General features: G+C 40.3%; 1 protein-coding gene across 2 annotated transcripts in view; it reads right to left on the reverse strand.

Annotated features, from left to right (window-relative positions):
- Positions 1–4,836: 4,836 nt before the first annotated feature.
- Positions 4,837–16,746, reverse strand: part of NPSR1 (neuropeptide S receptor 1) — a 56,875-nt gene continuing 44,965 nt past the window's right edge. For both annotated transcript variants that reach the window (XM_063406666.1, XM_063406657.1), the window contains 4 exons: positions 8,354–8,430; positions 7,582–7,671; positions 5,289–5,469; positions 4,837–5,166 (listed from right to left, as the gene is read on the reverse strand). In XM_063406666.1, the coding sequence (XP_063262736.1) occupies positions 5,073–5,166; positions 5,289–5,469; positions 7,582–7,671; positions 8,354–8,430 (442 nt within the window). In that variant the 3' untranslated portion in view covers positions 4,837–5,072. The remainder of the gene's footprint in view (positions 5,167–5,288; positions 5,470–7,581; positions 7,672–8,353; positions 8,431–16,746) is intronic.

The following is a 16,746-nucleotide window of genomic DNA, read 5'->3' on the forward strand; positions in this document are numbered from 1 at the left end:
TCCAACCCATGCAGCAAGGTCTGGGTAAGCTGATCATTGTGTTAGATTAATTTATTCAAATTTATTTATTGTGAGATTATTCCAGAGGGTAGAGTTTTTTGCAGACTTATGTTTTTAAGTAGTTTTTTCCTTATCTTCCTTTTCCCACTGACTTATTTCCTTAACATGACTATCTAACAGGCAGCAGAAATACCCCTTTTCAGTTTTCCAGCCTCAACAAACCAAAAGCTCAGATTGTTCTTTTCCACGTTCCCTCTTTCTCTTGTTTAACACCGAGTGGTCTCATCAGAAAGCAACAGTGACATTCACATGGTCTCAGAGCTCTTCTGACAAATGCTTCACCAGACATCTGTGGAGATCATATTAGCCCCCTGACCCCGCTGGCCATGGTGGTGTCAGTAACCAGGCATCCTCTGGCTGAGGATGCTCAAGGCTTTCTTCTCTTCAGACACCACCAGTTGATGAGTTCCCAATTTACAATAGATTTTCTTGTAGTTGATGTAATTGTTTATTAACACAGTGTTGTACTTACCACATTTCTGCTATTTGGGTCCTGAAGATCATCTTTCAATGTGATGCCTCAGACTCTGTTCGTGTTTACTGAGTTTATTAAAGTTGCTGAATTTTAACGCATTTTCACTTGCCTTGCTTGAGACTAAACCAACAAAGATTCTAATTATGTAGCACTGTAACCAACTCAGTCTGAGGAATCAGCGATGTCTATTTGTAAATTCATGCATATGTTTGTATGCCTAACCCTCTACCCTCATATTTTATAAATACTCAGAATAAGATGCCATCAAAAATGACAATCTAATGAGCCACTCAGCCATAATGCTTATCTTAATTAAACTCTGTGTAAAATAAATTAGTATGCTAAAGAAAATGAAGTATATTTTACCTTTCACTAAAAATTGCATTTACTCCACAAATTAATCCCATTTGTCAAGATTGATGAATAAACTAAAATCTCTGCTCCTGTAAGCACCAAGGCTCTGTGTTGCAAGGTACACATAGATAGCTTCTACACCACTTTATTTTTATTTGTGAAATGATTACTCTCTTGACAAAAGGCACTTGTGCCCACAGCGTACATGTATACAGTAATTCTTTTTAGTATGCTTTCTGTAATTTATTTCTTTTGTTGTTCTTTTTCCATCAAGTGTTTCTGAAAAGTACCTGCAGTCTTTGTGAGGGGTAAAGTGAAGTGGCAGGTAGCGTGGCGCCTGCTGTGCTCTTGTCTGAAACATATCTGCACAAACAGAGAATTTGGACTTCTGGAGGGACACTGAACTTGAGGCCTCTTATCAGCAAGCATGTTCCTTGTCAAGAGTGCCAAGAGACTATTCTCAGCTATCTTGGCTCAGAGATACCCCAAAGTCCTCATCTCTTGAGAAACTCTTTGCTACTTGGGAGGTTCAGTTGGGTTATTTTTCTTATGTTTTTCATAGAGCCCTATGGCTTTAGAGGGGATTTTCCTGATTTCCTGCATCTTATATTGTCAAGAAAACATGAAACCTGAATAGACATAAAGATTTCTGGTATTCAAATGTCAGGGCTTGAACTAAAATAAATATTAGACTTGCTGTTACTTCTGCTTATGTGTCTTTAGAGACTGCTATTAGGAGGGGTCTGGTGCTTGCAATACCTTATACTCCAAAAGCATGTTTTTTAAGTCCACTTCTATAATGACGTGCTTGATTCCCACTAAAACAATTCATATTTAAGTTCTTAGGTAGCTTGTAGAGTATGTACCTTCATTCATTTATGCTTTGCAAAAATGGGAGATATGTAATAAAAATTTTTTTTGTTGTTACTCTGTGGAAGTCAAATCATTCTGTGTCATCTCAAAAAGTATAATTCTTTGTCCATGAAAAATATCTTTTAATAGGAACCCCAAACCTATAAAGAACAAAGTAGTATATTTTTCTTTTATTGGACTGGTAATTTCTGCACCTTTAAGTGCTGAGTTGGCAGTGTGCAGGGGGCTGAAACATGTTTCTAGGCAAAGTTTTGCTTTGATGTTCTTCAGTGGTCACAATAGGCAAGGTTGAATTTTGCTGCCTTGCATTAGTTTTTTCAAAGTAAAAACAAAAAGAGGAGACAGAAATTTCTGAGGCAAAACCAACTTGAAAGACAAAATGCTGCTTTACACTTTTAGCAAGAGATGGAAATCTGGTCTAAGATAACTGGACTTTAAATTAAGTCAAAAATATCCAAAAGAGAATTAAATAGCTCTCTCATTCAGATTTTATTTGAAACTTGCACAGAAAGCATACATGTTTTCTTGGATTAGTGTTAGTTTGGAAAAGTATCCTAGTCCTATGCTGTTTGATGTGACTTCTCTGAGGGGATGAGTATCTGATTTTTCATGCTTCTCAGGAATCTACAGTCAAATCGGACTTTATCATCATACAAGGCTTTATGTCCTAGCAGTCATGCATATGAATATTTCTGTTCACTCCGGGAATGTCAGAAGGATCTCACAGATGCTCCTTGAAGTGTTAAAACTGTTGAAAACCGGATCTCCTCCTGGGCTGTTGTGGACAAGCCAGCTGGGTGCCCTCTTCTTGTGTCCCCTCTCTGGGCAATCAGACCTTGACTCTGACTTTCACTGCCCCCTCCTAAGCGTGGGCTCTGTCAGAACAACTCTGGCACCATTAAACAACTGAAGAGTCAACAGATGTAGAACAGGTTGCAGACAAGGAATAAGAAGCTAACTAGAGACAGATGAAATTCCCTAAATCTCTCTCCCCAGAGACAAAGGAGGACCATGCAAATGTTTTCCGACTACTGGAAAAACTCAGCTTTACAACAGAAGATGTGGAGAATAGAGAATGGTAGTAAAATGCCATCTCTTGCACAGTAAGGAAACAGCATAGAAAATAAGATGAATTATTTATTCCAGTATTTAAACACTTGAAAGGGATGCAGACAAAAGCAGTGTGAGGCCATTTCAACTGAAGGATTCTCATATGAGGAAAGGCGTCACAATCATGTCCAGAGGAAAAATGATAAGAACAACTTGTTAATGGTACGTAGTACAGTAATGAATGAAACAAAAAGCTGTTTCTTAGAAAATAAATGGATGATGACTTTATTTCAGTCCAGTCCTACATTAGCTCATGCATATGCTTAATTTAGATGGATGGGATAATTCATGTGATGACCTCAGTGAATATTATGTAAATTTTGGTGGGATTGAGTCATACTAAATTTGCAAATCAAAGTACTGCTCAGAAATGTTATCAGATTTCCAAGTATTAAGTCTAAAAACTCCATTAATTGTTCAAAAGTAGGTAGTGAGTGCACATTTATCAGATGAAAAAGCTAAAATCTACAACCTATAAAGCTTAAACAAAGCAGTCCAATTTTAGGGAAGTTATTACATGCCCATGGGAAAAAATATTGTCTGGTTCTTATATGCAGCCTTCCCAAGGTCGCTGCTGTAAAGGCTGCTGCAGATTCATAGTTTTAATTAAGCAGTAGCAAAATTTAGACATAGAGTCTAAATAACAGAACTTCATGGTAATAAAAAGAGATACCTTATTTATTTTCCTGAGAACATAAAGCCCCATGATTTTATACATCTCCTACTTAGGAAAATGTATTTTTGTAATATAGACAATTATAAATAAATTTTATTCAGTTCTTTCTTTGCAAGGAACAAACTCATTGCAAAAGATCATAATAATAAATACCCCTTTTTAAACTGAGTTTGCTTAAGTAAAAATAATTTTTTCACTGAGAGAAAACAAACTCAGTTGCCATACAGCTGGTTAGAGTGCATTTTTAATACAAACACTTCAAGCTGCTTTGTAGTAAAATGAACACTGAAGTTAATATCAACCCCCCCACCTGCATGGAAATTTTTCCTTACATTTGAGAACAGTGTGGTGGGAAGACGCCCGGAGGGATGAGGAAAGAGGATGCCCAAGTGCTTGGGTGCTCAGCAGCAAACTTCTGCCTACCGTTGGTCCTCTGTGAAACATACAATGAGTTCACAAGACTGGACCATCAACAGATTATTTTCTTCTAATTGAGTTTTGTGGTTTCACTTGGGTCTTTTTCCAGCTCTGAGTCTGTGCAAAGTTGCGTGTGGTTCCCTGCATAATTTAAGTGACAGGGATGATTTACAGGGGTATGGGATAGGGAAATGCTGCTGTGTGGGTGGTGAGATAGATCTGCACTGGCTAAGTGCCCTGCATGGCAGCACCCCACAGGATCCTGAAGAGGCTCCTCAGGGCCTTTGCCACAGGAGTGTGGAAGGATCTGCACATGGGGTGCACCATGAGGTCTGTGAGGGGCTGGTGAACCATTTACGAGTAGCCCAGAGACAAATAGCTGTCCAGATGTGTCATGTGTGAGTCCTGCTGGGACACTGGGGTGCCACTGATGTTCCAGGGCAGGAAAGCAGGGAAATATCACACTGGAAGGGGAGGAAGAGATACAGGGACAGTGCCACTGGTGTGAGCTGAGACTCTGGGCCAGGTGATGTGGCAGGCAGTATCCCAGCCCTTCATTCCCCTCTTCTCTGGGTATGGTTGTAATGGTTTTGTATGAAACCCAGATATAATTACAGAGAGTGACAATGGTGTTTTCTCATTGGAAAAGTGCCTGTGTTTTCATTTTAACTGGGTTCCTTGCTCTGTAATTGCTTGCAAACACTCTATCAGTTACAAGAGCCAGATGATACAGTAGATGGCTTTTAGTGACTCCTGAAAAAGAGAGAAGACTCTGACTTCTCTCAAAGAGAGAAGTCAGAGTCAAAAAGATACCATTTTACAATTATTTTTTCTGTTTGGAGCACATAGATTACAGCTTGCTTTAAACAGAGGGTCAAGAAGAAGCCTCACAACAGAGGCATGCAAACCCTTCATACTGATCTTGGCACTGGCAGCCTGCAGCTGATGAAGCTGCAGTGCCCACCCAGAATATATGTGCTGTGAGGGGCACAAGGCGTGGGCTCTTGCCAGTCAGTGTCCATCCGCTTCACGGTGCACAGGGCTGGTGGGAGGCCTCTGTTTTCCTCTGTACAGGTGCCAGTGTGGCTTTGCAGGACACTGTCTGTGCTAGATGTATTCTGGTTTCGACAGGACCTGCATCTCCTGCCCTCCGTCGCTCCTGTCCCGGAAAGTGCCCCCCAGCCTCTGAGTTCTTCTTTCCCTACAAAAAATAAAGAACGGTCAGAATTAAAGGAGTCAAAAATAGTTAATCAGTTTAGGGACTGTGTTTCTGTGTTCCCTCCCTTCTTAAGGGTAGTCAGAGTGACAGTAAAGGAGCAATACTCAGAAGGGGGGCAGAGGCTGTTGCTGAAGCAGCAGTAGATGAGGGGGTTGACGGCACTGTTCAAGGCTGGCAGGTTCTGAATAATCACAGACGCGTAGAAGCGCTCTTTGGTCTCAGGGAGGATGTTGAAGTTGTCCAGGATATCAAAAAGAAAGTAAGGGCTCCAACAGAGAATAAATGCTGCAGAAGAGACAGAGAGGAACAGCTTGACACTGGATAGTTTGGCAATTCAAGGAGGTAATTACACACTCATGGAGTGACTGTCATAACACACAAATATTTGTTCATGCAAAAAATACCTTCTCCCCATTCAGGATCTTATTTAAGAGAATAGTTATTAGATTGTGCTTTTATTTGTCTTTATTTTTATTTTAATGCCTATAAAATATATTATGTGTGTTTCTCTAAGTGTTTAGAGTGCTCCCTCTAGACATATTGAGACACTTCTGAACACTACACAACACATAAAGGGTAAATAGGTAGCCAGTTAAAGCATCATCAGTTATAGTGAAGTGCTCTTTTAATGGTCCCTGGAGTGAGCAGCCAATCTAAATGTACACACAGCCAAAGTGCTGCTCCGTGACAGTGCTGCCTGTCACAGCCACCTATTAAAATAAGGTTCTCAGACACCCAGGAGCAAGGAATGACACTCTTTCACACTGCATTATGGCATACCAACACGTCATTTGGCATGCTGGCTGGACGTGCTGTGTACACAGAGTGTGCAGGAAGATTCTCCTAATTTCCTGTACTGCCATTTGAGGGATGAATTTGAGGAAGGGAAGAGAGGACTGTACTGCTCATAGCCTCTGCTTCTGTTCAGAGGTGGCAGGGAAAAAGGGTTAGCCACAGATCTAGCTTTATTTGCAGGCATAGGGAATTAATCTGTCCCTCGCAAATTTCTGTGCCATCTCTTCTCACAAAGGCTTTTGATTCAGGATTTGCATAGAAATGCTGGGACAGGCAGTTCACTGAACTAAGCTATAAGTACCTGGGTTGCAAACATATGGGTAATCGTGAAATCACATCCTGACCCATATAATCACATCCTGACCCAGATGAAACAGCAGAGTAACTGTGCCTGTTTTCCTTGTCACATTAATCAGAATTTCTTTGCTGGCAGTAAGCTGAGTGCTCACTAAAAGGAAGAGGTAAGCTCCTCTCCTATTTTCTAGAACAACCAGACAGGAGGGTCTATGCACAATATATGCAAAATAGCAATACACAGTGTCAGAGTGCGGATCATAGCACTCATTGTGCAGAACTTGAAGTGACTTAAAAAAAATCCACAAACGTCAATCTGTTTACACATCAAGAGATGCTGGGGGCCTAATATTATCACAGCCTGCTGAAATACTTGAACATCCATGTGAGCTCTCAAGACCTGATGGCCTTGCAATGGTAGTTGTGTCTGACAAAAGCTTTCTCTGCCACGCAGAAAAGTTCAGACACAGAGAAGCTGTTCTTGGGCTTATGAAAAGTATGAATCACACTGGCCTCTCTCATGTCTGCAGATGCTGCCACTAGACAGTGAGCTAAGCTACTCAAGTGGCTGTTATCACAATATTCTCCAATCTGAATTTTGCACAGTGTTGGAAAGAGAAGCAGTCTCCTTTTCAGTGTCAAGGGATGACTGTCAGCCCTTGGGAGTAAACAGCTTTGGTTCCTTTCCTGCATGTCTCTGGCAGCTAATCACAAGCTCTGTGTGACGCTACCTTTATTCATTGACATAGAATATCAGCATCCTAATTGCATCACAATAATGTCATTTCCCTGGGAGACAGAGAACACCTGCACTGTGTCATCTGCTGCCCACTTGGGAAAGGAGAGCTCATTTTTTTCCATCTCAGCTGGCAACACACCTGTGACATCAAATACAACTGCTGCACATGTCACCTCTCCTTCTCTCCCTTGCACCACCCCGGCAGCTCACATGCCATTCAGAGTTTCCAAGCCTAAAAGACAACTCAGTTGCCAAATCTTTTGGCAGTCTGGATAGGAAAGATATGACCCCTTTCTTTGTTCCTTTTAGACATTGTCTCTTTACTTTCTTTATGCACACGAGAGACTGTGCATCTAATTTAATTTAAGGCTTATGTCAGATTCCTAAAATAGAAATATATCCACCAGGAGAGAGGGGAAGGACAAGTTCAGAAGGCAAGTCAGGTGTCTGAGTCAAGCTCCTTCTCCAAACCATCTACTTTGTCTGCAGATGATAGAGGCTGTTGAGGAAAAGCAGCTTCCTAATGTCAGCATCCTCGCTAGCTGCCAGCTGTGGGGCTTTTCACTCACCAAGGATAATCACAATGCTGTACTTGATGGCTTTCACCTTCGCCCTGGATATGAACCCACGACTGCTGTAGCCACTGGAGGTTTTGCCACCTGGGAAAAGAACAGTTCAGCTAGTGAAAGAATAGGACTGGTGTGTGGATGTGTCAGTGTATACCTTGACAGGCAGGACAGGAATACACAATCCCATCTTTCCCTGGCATCAGTCAGGACCTCAGTAGTTCCTAAAATTTGGACACTTGCAAGTCTGCTCAAGTTAGACAGTCAAAACCAGAGCCACCCAAAATACAGAGGGAAAAAGTAAGCAGAGTAGATCCTCCCAAAGCATTGAGGCACGTGTAACCTTGGGACAGAATACTCAGATCATTTTATAGCTTTTTGTGGCCAGGAATTTCTGATCTTGAGTGAAATTCAGACTTGCAAGGACATGCGAAGACACAGAAAAAGTGTTGCAGAGTATATGTCACAAAAAAACCTATTCTGGAAATGGCCAAAGTTATAGGAATAGGAATTCTAACTTCTAGAATAAGTAGGTTTTACTTTTTATTAATTTTCTCACAGATGTTTCCTATTATGTCTCTAAAGAGAATTTAGTGCCAAAGAAAGGAAGGTAAATAATGTAGAAATGAGTTATGAATGAATAAACACCAAAACTCCATTCCCACTGCAGCGATGGGGGCCCACCGTGACACTGCATGTCCAAGCACTCCCAGATTTGTGAGGATCAGCTGGAATTGAATCACAAAGCTGGAGCCACAGGTATGCAGAGACTCACCAGGACAGCTGGATATGATGACAGCCTGAGCTTTGCTCTTCATCCAGATGGTTCGAATCACAATTGAGTATATGACACTACAGAAGGGGAAGAGTTGCTGATGTTAGGCACAATGAATTTAACAGACAACCCGGTCATTTGTGCTCTAAGAATACACTTTTCTATGTGTGAGGAGTTCACAGAAATGGTGTGACTGCATACGAATAATAGCAGTAAATGACAATAATATTAATAAATATGATAAGACTCTCCCACAGTATTTTTCAGAAGGAGATCTGAAGACTTTTCACTATGGAAGTCCTTATGGTTGACTTGGCTTTGTTGGTGTCAAATCTGAGGCGCAGAGGAATACAGTGATTCAGCCAAAAATACTTCAGGCAAGAGCTCATTGGTGATTTTGAGCCAGCCAACACCAAATCCATCTAAGTATCAGCCCTAGAGCACTAGCTTTAATGAAAGAAGCAAGGGAGGGACCTGGTTTTGCTATATGTACACTTTGATTTTGGTGTTGCTTTTTGGGTATGAAGCTGGTGAATAAAATTTCACCCTGGGGAATTTGATAAGGACAAGATCCATGACAAATGCAAATAAATACAGCAGTGGTCAGGTTTGGGTCTCATGGTCCTGTGGTGGAAGTCAAGGAGGACAGAAATGTCAGATAAATGGCAAGAGTTAGACGATTCAAAACCGGATCCTCCACAATTTTCATATTTAGAGAGGTTTAGGTACTTTCAACAGGAAAGATGAAAAGTGCCCCGGTATACAATAACTTTGGATTGTTATGGACTTTGCTTATGCAATAGCCAATCTGGACTTCTATTGATTTAATATAGAATAGATAAAAATAATTCCTTCAAGATGAATCCTGCTTGAGGATTTTAATTGCCATAAATCTTAATGGTCTTTATGTGAAAAAGGTGCAAAGAAGGACATAATTTCAGGGTATTTTATAGAGGCAAAAATGTGTCTTACTGTTATGTGGCTTCTTTTTGTTATCAGAAGAGGCATTATTCTTATTAGTCCTTTCAGATTGATATATGAGTTTTTGCCACAGCACCCTCAGCTTCTAGACATGTTTGCAAAGGCAGAATTTGTGCTCAAAAAACTGTGAAGGTTTGGAGGTTTCCTTTCGGTGGAATTTTGAGCCATCTGGTTTCCAGGCTCAGTAGGTGAGAGCTGTGAATTCGAAGTGCAGTCTGGGCTGTGCAGCAGGGCAGTAGCCTCCTTGCCCGGTGAGGGCTTTGCTCTCATCTGCCATGGACTGCGACTCGCTCTTCTTAATCCTTTCAAAAATCCAGCTTGGCTCCTAGCTGATTTGAACATTTTCCTTTTATCTCCTGGCTTTTCAAGAGCCTGTTTATTTAACAGCTCATACACTTGAGAGTTTCTTTGTACTTTTTACAGACAATGGTGGAAAATTCACGTACAGTTTCTCTTTTGATTGCTCCAATGAATCAGAATTTATTATAATGATAATTGTTGTCATCTCAAAAAATTTACCAGCTCGCTCTTAAAAGTCCTGTTTCTATTTTCTTCCTAGCCTGCTGTCTCTAGCCTGACCTATTTATTTGCCGTTGAGACAATGTCCTCCCTGATGCAGATTTTCCTTTGTCCAGCAGGACACATTCAGAGTTTCTTAAGCATCAGGACAAAGGAGTCTAACTCTGTAGTCAAAATATTCAGACTCCCTACTTTCAGCCAAATTCCACAAGGATTGAATTATGAAGCCAGGCTTCTCACTTGCTTTCCCTTTGACCCCAGAATTCATGCCTTCTTGGCTGCAGAGTCTGGTAGGGGCATGTCTTTTGTCAGATACAGTTACAGCATCTGTCTTCTCATTGGGTTTTCACATATGAGATTACATGCTGATTCATTTGAATCTTTAATTTTTAGAACTCCCATGGAAAGTTGAATTCTTGTTTTCATCCAGCAGCTTATAAAGTGATGCCAACATAGTGGATCTGTGTGGGTGTTTTTAGTCTGTTCATCTTTCTTTTCTCTGCAGCTGAAGCCACTGGAGCCTTCCTTTTCAGGAGTGGACCAGAGGTGGTGTAAAGGTGCTCAGGGTGGGTGTCAGGAAAGACGAGTCACTTGTCATGCCAGGTAAACTTCTGAGCAACTCTTGTGCCAGCCACATTTATTCATTTATGATTTGATCTCTCTGGGACTCCAGTTCATAGTCGTGCCAAACCCCCTTTTTTTTTTTTTTTTTCCTTTTCCCACCAATGTTGCCATGGAGCTGAGACACTGGACTTTCCAGAAACATGTTACCTAAAGCACAGGATCACAACAGACAAGTGCATGTGTGTTTCAAGGCCACAGAAGTAAAAAGAGGGCTCTTACGGAAGAGAAATATTATTCTTATGGGGGGAAAGCAGCTTTTTTTTTTTCAGAATACCTTTGTAACTCCCTTCTCTCTTGTAAAAGGTGGTTGGCAGAGGATGGAGAGGCTGGTCAAATCTCAAAGAAATTCTCACTTGAAAAATGAAGTGGCAGATGAGCAAAGAGTAGCAGGGAATAGATGACAAACTGATATTCAGAAGACTGTTTGGAATTAGTCTGCACCATTCCAACCATACCCTAATCTCTCTGGATGTTGAACTGCTCAGCCTTCACTGGCAAGATCTAAAAGCAAAGCTCTTTTTCCAACCCATGTAACATACTAACTAAGGTGGAACAGTTAAACCTGGATGGAAAATTCATCCAAGCCATTCTAAAAAGTAGCTACTCAGGCTTTGAAGACCATAGGATATGGACCAAGGACATGCTGTTGATCTGAAAATGTGATGATTTTTCTAACTCTGATAAAATGCATATCTCAAGAGGTGGCAGGAAAATACAAAAATATGGCTCACGTTATGGATGTATCTTGTTGCCATGAATTTTCCTGGTTTGCTGAGCGTTCATATTAAAGGAGAAACGTGCAGTTTCTCACGCTGGTGAATTGTAAACACAGGACCATGTTTTGTAAATATTGGCAATGTTATGAATACTTTCTCCAAGAGAAGGGGAGGCTGAATGACAGCCTCCTGGACCAATGTGGCAGGAGAGGTGGCGATACCCTTCTCCAATCCATGGTCACCTTGACACAGATATAAAATGGAAAAATAAACTAAGGGCAGGTCTTCTGCCCTGCTGCTCTGTTGCACCCAGATCTGTGTCCCCAGTCTGTGTTCCTGGTTGGGCCTCCACGGTGATAGTATCTGAGAAATTAAATTCTTCCTATCTCCAAAAACAATTTAGCTTGATCCAAATTATAAAGGTTTAAGAGGCATGCTCATCATAGCCTGCTTTTAGTTAATGGTATTGTTTAATGTGCCCCATTGGTAATGACAGCATTTTTATCCATGTAAATATGTAAGTTATGGTTAGTCATACAAATGCAACTGTGAATAATCACACTCCATCTGTATTTTAAATTCACAGACCACTTTTTTTTTTTTTAATAAAATATTTTATGGTAAAGCTATGAATTGGTATTAACAAACATAAGAGTTATTGATCTGCCCACTCTTTAAATGCAGATTTTTTTTAAGTAAATAATTGCACTATGACAGCGTCCCACACAGCCTCTGTATTTTTTGGTAAAATGAGCAAAAGAGCACCTAAGCTCCCTGTTAATTCCTTGTATTTATCACCCAGTATTGCCTATTGTTCCTTATACTTTATTTGTGCAAAGTGAGGCAGCTTCTTTGTTTTATGGCACCTAATTTACAGCACTGTTTGTCTAAAGAGAGAAGTAGCCTCATCTGAACAAACCATTGCAGGCACATGTAATGGGTACGTGAAGAGATGGGCAGATATTAGAACGTATGTGCAAGATCTAGGGTTTTTATTTAGAAATGGAAATTGCAGGCAAAAAAAAGAATGGCCTCACTGAATCAAGTTCAAAAAATGACCTTTGGTATTTTTATTAATGGCATTTCCAGTCCCTTTATTTGATTTAATTCAGAGGAATACCTTTTATTTAATCTATTCTTTTTTATTTCATTGCAATGCCTTGGGTTTAATTCCATATTTTTCCTCTTAGCTGATTTTGGGGTTTTTTTTTCTCTTCTAATTATTTTTCAGCTGCTCCAAAGCAAATGTTCTCTTTGGAGTTCAGATTTTAAACAGCAGATGGATATCTTCTTCCTCTGTGCTTCAAGAGGAGCTTTTAGCTTTAGTTTTTTTAAAACATGAGTTTGTAATTATATTAGCAAAATGTCTATGTATTATATTTATAATATTAAAATATACAAAAATATATTTAGCAATCATGAATAACAGCTAAAAAACCTCTGAATTTCTGGATACTCAAGTGCCAGGACATAATTAGGTTTTGGCACAGAGTAGCAATGCAGAATAGAAACACTGTAGCTTTTCTGCCTCTCCATGACACGTTCTGAGGGGGCCAGGTGCAATTATTTGCAGGAGAACGACCTGTAATCTTGATTTGACCCGTATTTAACCTCTGTTCAACAGTGCCCCAGAGGTTTTCAGCTATCACAGATACCATTTGAGCTTTGCTTGGTGTATGTCATAATAGGAGAAAAGGCTTTGGTTATAGCTGATGACACTTGTCCCAGAAGAGAAGAGAACTAATTACTGCAGGTTCCCTAATTAATTTTCTTTTTGAATTTTGGGAGGTTTCATAGGTTAATAATATCATTTGCAGAAGAAGTGGTAGAATAATGTAAATAAGAGGGAGCAGACCAATTTTTTAAGCACTGTATAGAAATACCTGAGTCAGGATCTGTGGGTCTTCCTGTACAGCACTGAGACAGTGGGGACAAGGGAAATTTTAATGTGAAAAGAACAAATATTCTCCACTTTTTTCAGCTCTCAAAGATATCCACACACTTGGGTTAAAAATACCAATCATAGCTTTTCATTTACTTTTCATTATTCAGGTCTTGTTCACTGGTATTATAATCAGATAAAAAAAAACTTGCTGAAAAACCTCAAGCTCTTTGATAACTGATTGCTGATTCTCTAGTTGTGAAGAAGTAGTAGGAATAGATCTCAGAAATATTATAATCTTTCAGGCCCTTGCACTTTTCTTCATAAATTACCTTTCTGCATATACATTTTTTTAAAAGCAGGCGCTGAGGGGAAGAGAATGCTGTGCTCTTCTGGTTCTGGTTCATGTTTTGGCTTGGAATCTGTAGGGGTTTACACCACATCTGGGCGTTTAGCTTGTCAGTGGAAGGGTTTTCCATGGCGAGCATAAGGTTATCAGCTAAATAATTCATTCCATGGGCTGCAGTGTTATGAATAACACAACTCCTGTGAGTTTGTTGAAGGCTGTCAGGAACATGTGAAATCAGCTCTGCTGAGAGAGCTGGGGGCTGGATGAGAGAAGCTTAAAAGATGATGGTGTCTGGACTGTAACAAGTGAAAACAGCTCAGCCAAAGCAGCATATCTAGTGTGGAATTAAGTCCTGCACCTGAAAAGTAAGATTTTATCCTTTGTATGCACTTCAGATGAACAGCACCAGAAAAAGTGCTGTCATCAGTGAACTGCTTTGCTCTAGAGGTTAGGTTTTCAGCAGATTCAGGCAGCAGAACTAATTAAGAATTAACTCTGCCAGCCAGTGTCCCACATTGCATCAGACACCTGCCATGCAGCTAAATCAGAGTGCTTCAGGAAAAAATAAAGTAGCTGCGCAAACAATATGAATTCTTGCAGAAAAGGTTTAATTTTTTTTCCCTGTGTGCACCCTGCCTTGCTTCCTCACTAAGTGTGGTGTATGCCTTGGCTTCTGGCTTATATATATTCATGGCTTCTTCTACTGATCCTTGACTTTTCAGTTGCACATTTATGGCTCTTCTCTCCATTTTTATGCTGTGGCTTTTTTAAAATAACATCTTCGGCTGAAGGTCATTAAATTAAAAAAAAAATCACAAAATGCCTTCCTACATTTATTAAATAACACCTTTCATTTTATAAATAATCTCTTGGCAGAGGGACACACAACTAGAACGTACATGATCTCTCTCACCCTTATGAAACAGCATCTCATTTATCATCAAGCCTCCTGTGCATCTGAAAGTATTGGTGGAACAAAATTTTTGCAGAGACACCGAATCCCTGGAGATGTTAACAGCCGTTCCTGCTGTTCTTGAGCCACAAACTGCTTACCAGAGTATTTGTATGCTGCAGCCACATCAGGTGGATTAGCTTTAAACTCCTGCACTGCCAACGAATTTTAAAGAAATAGATGGCACACCTTCAGACTATGTTGCCAGATGTTTTACAGATACATCAGCTGGGAAGTTGCAACTTTCAATTTTATGCTTGAGACTAAAAAAACTGTTCTAAAAAATAACCATTTCCTTCCAAATTGCATAACATTTTTTCATAATGTCTCTGCTGACCTTGCCCTGGTACTAATCCTCTTTTTCTGTGGTTTTCGACAATCCTCTCTGTTCCGAAGAAAATAGTATCACTGACAACTAGAAATGAATGAGAACAAAATAAATCCTTCCCTGCACCACTCCCCTTCCTTCTTTCCAGTGCCAGACACCACTTTGGACCTGTCAAAAATCTGATTGCTGCTGGCAAGGACACAGGGGCATTTGTGTTAATAAACACAGAAACCAGGAATGTTTCTGGGCAGGTGATGGACACTGCGCTGCCCCTGGCTCCAAAACCAGTGGTTTTAGTTCCTGTCCTACCATAAATTCTTGTGTGAATGTTGCTTAAGGTTAAAGCCACAAAAAACTTTAGGATGTTTTATTCATGTCTCAGATGTCAGGGCAATCTCATGAAATGCCAGTTTCACTGCCTTTCTCTTTCCCCTTGGTTCTTCATCACCTTCTTGCTTCTGGGGATTTACTGTAAAGCAAGTCACAGAGCTGATCTGGTTTGAATATCTTTCTTTGGCAGGGAGGAGGGGAACATAATGTCAACAGCTCTGAAATATTTATTACTGGGTAGCTTGCCTTTTCTTGCCAAACAAGTATAGATGGCGTGTAAAAGGAGTGGCTGGTCTGTAGCAGAAACCATGCAAATCTGTAGGTGTGAGTGTGAAAGAGATGTTTCACACACCTATGGAATGACTGGTAATTGGGCAGGCTGGGGGGCTTTTTTTCCTGAAACACTTAAGCTGCTGGCTGGAATTTCACAATTGCTATTTGAGAAAGCTCATAAAAGAACCCCTTTCACAGTAACAGCCAGCCTCAAAATTTTCTGGTGCCATTTCTTTTCACTCTTAAATTGCTTTTTCTCTGTACAGTGTATGTTTATTGTTTTTGCTGCTACTGCTGGGCTGCAGATCTACCCACATTTCTATTTAGATATTCCCAAGAATATTTTTTTGTATATTGAAAACTAGACTGGCTTTCAGAGACAGGAAAACATGCAGAGAAATGATTCCACCTAGGAAGGATAACTTGGGAGCAGTTTTTCCTCTCATCACCCTGTCCTTACTTTAAGGAGAATTTTCTTGATTTTTTAAAATTATATCTATGCAATCTGGCACCAAAAAATGGAAGGTTTAGCAAACTGACATATTATGAGCAAAGTGTAAAGGTCATCCCTTCTCTCTAAGGAGCAACACCTGTCCATTTTGAATCCATATCAAAAAGTCAGCGAGATGAGTTCAAGCACCACATAGTTTTGATTCTATCAGAGATAAACTTGTTGCCATTAAAAGCTGCAGAACTTCATCTCTGTGATAAAACAGTAATAAACTTCAAGGCATTTATTTAGGTTATGTAATGAGTCCTGTCATCACCTAGCAGAGGTCGGCCTCTGCCCACCCCACTCTCACCCAGGGTACCAATAAGTAGGAAGCTCCTGGCTCATCACTTGTTGGAAAAGCAGATGGACCAAGAGATAAATCTAAGGGACACTGCAAAACTAAGCTCTTCTCTCAGAGTCCAAGCAGCCTGTCACCAAATTATGGCAGGAAAAAAGAAGTCCCAGCAAGTCCTTCTTCCTGCTGACAAGAAGAGATAGACACCAAGAAATATGACTTTAACCTTGCTGGTGAAAGAAAGAAAAATAAGGCTCTGAGATCTGTCACTGCCACCGGCAGCATTTTGAGGCAGCTGGGAAGCCTCACTCCCGTTCCACATCCGATTTTGTCTGCTGTTTTGCACTGGTGGCTCCTCATGGCTAGTTAACTTCTGTTTACCAGCAGCTAATGGCAGTGCTCTTGAGGGAGGCTGATCACAGTGCACAGTCTGCAATATTGATTGACCTCAGTTTAATACAGTTTCTGCAGATTGTCTTTGTGATTTGAGGCACAGTCTCAAATCTGTCTCAAATATCTGCAGCTTAGATTTCCTGTTACAAAACCAGAAGAATTACATTTGTTCATATTTTAGGAATAGTTGACAACTTCAATGATGGGAGATTTCTTTCCAGCCCTGGTGAAGGAACACTTGTGGAGTACTGTGAAGCT

Source organism: Prinia subflava, chromosome 1 (assembly GCF_021018805.1).
Source record: "Prinia subflava isolate CZ2003 ecotype Zambia chromosome 1, Cam_Psub_1.2, whole genome shotgun sequence".
Taxonomy (NCBI): domain Eukaryota; kingdom Metazoa; phylum Chordata; class Aves; order Passeriformes; family Cisticolidae; genus Prinia; species Prinia subflava.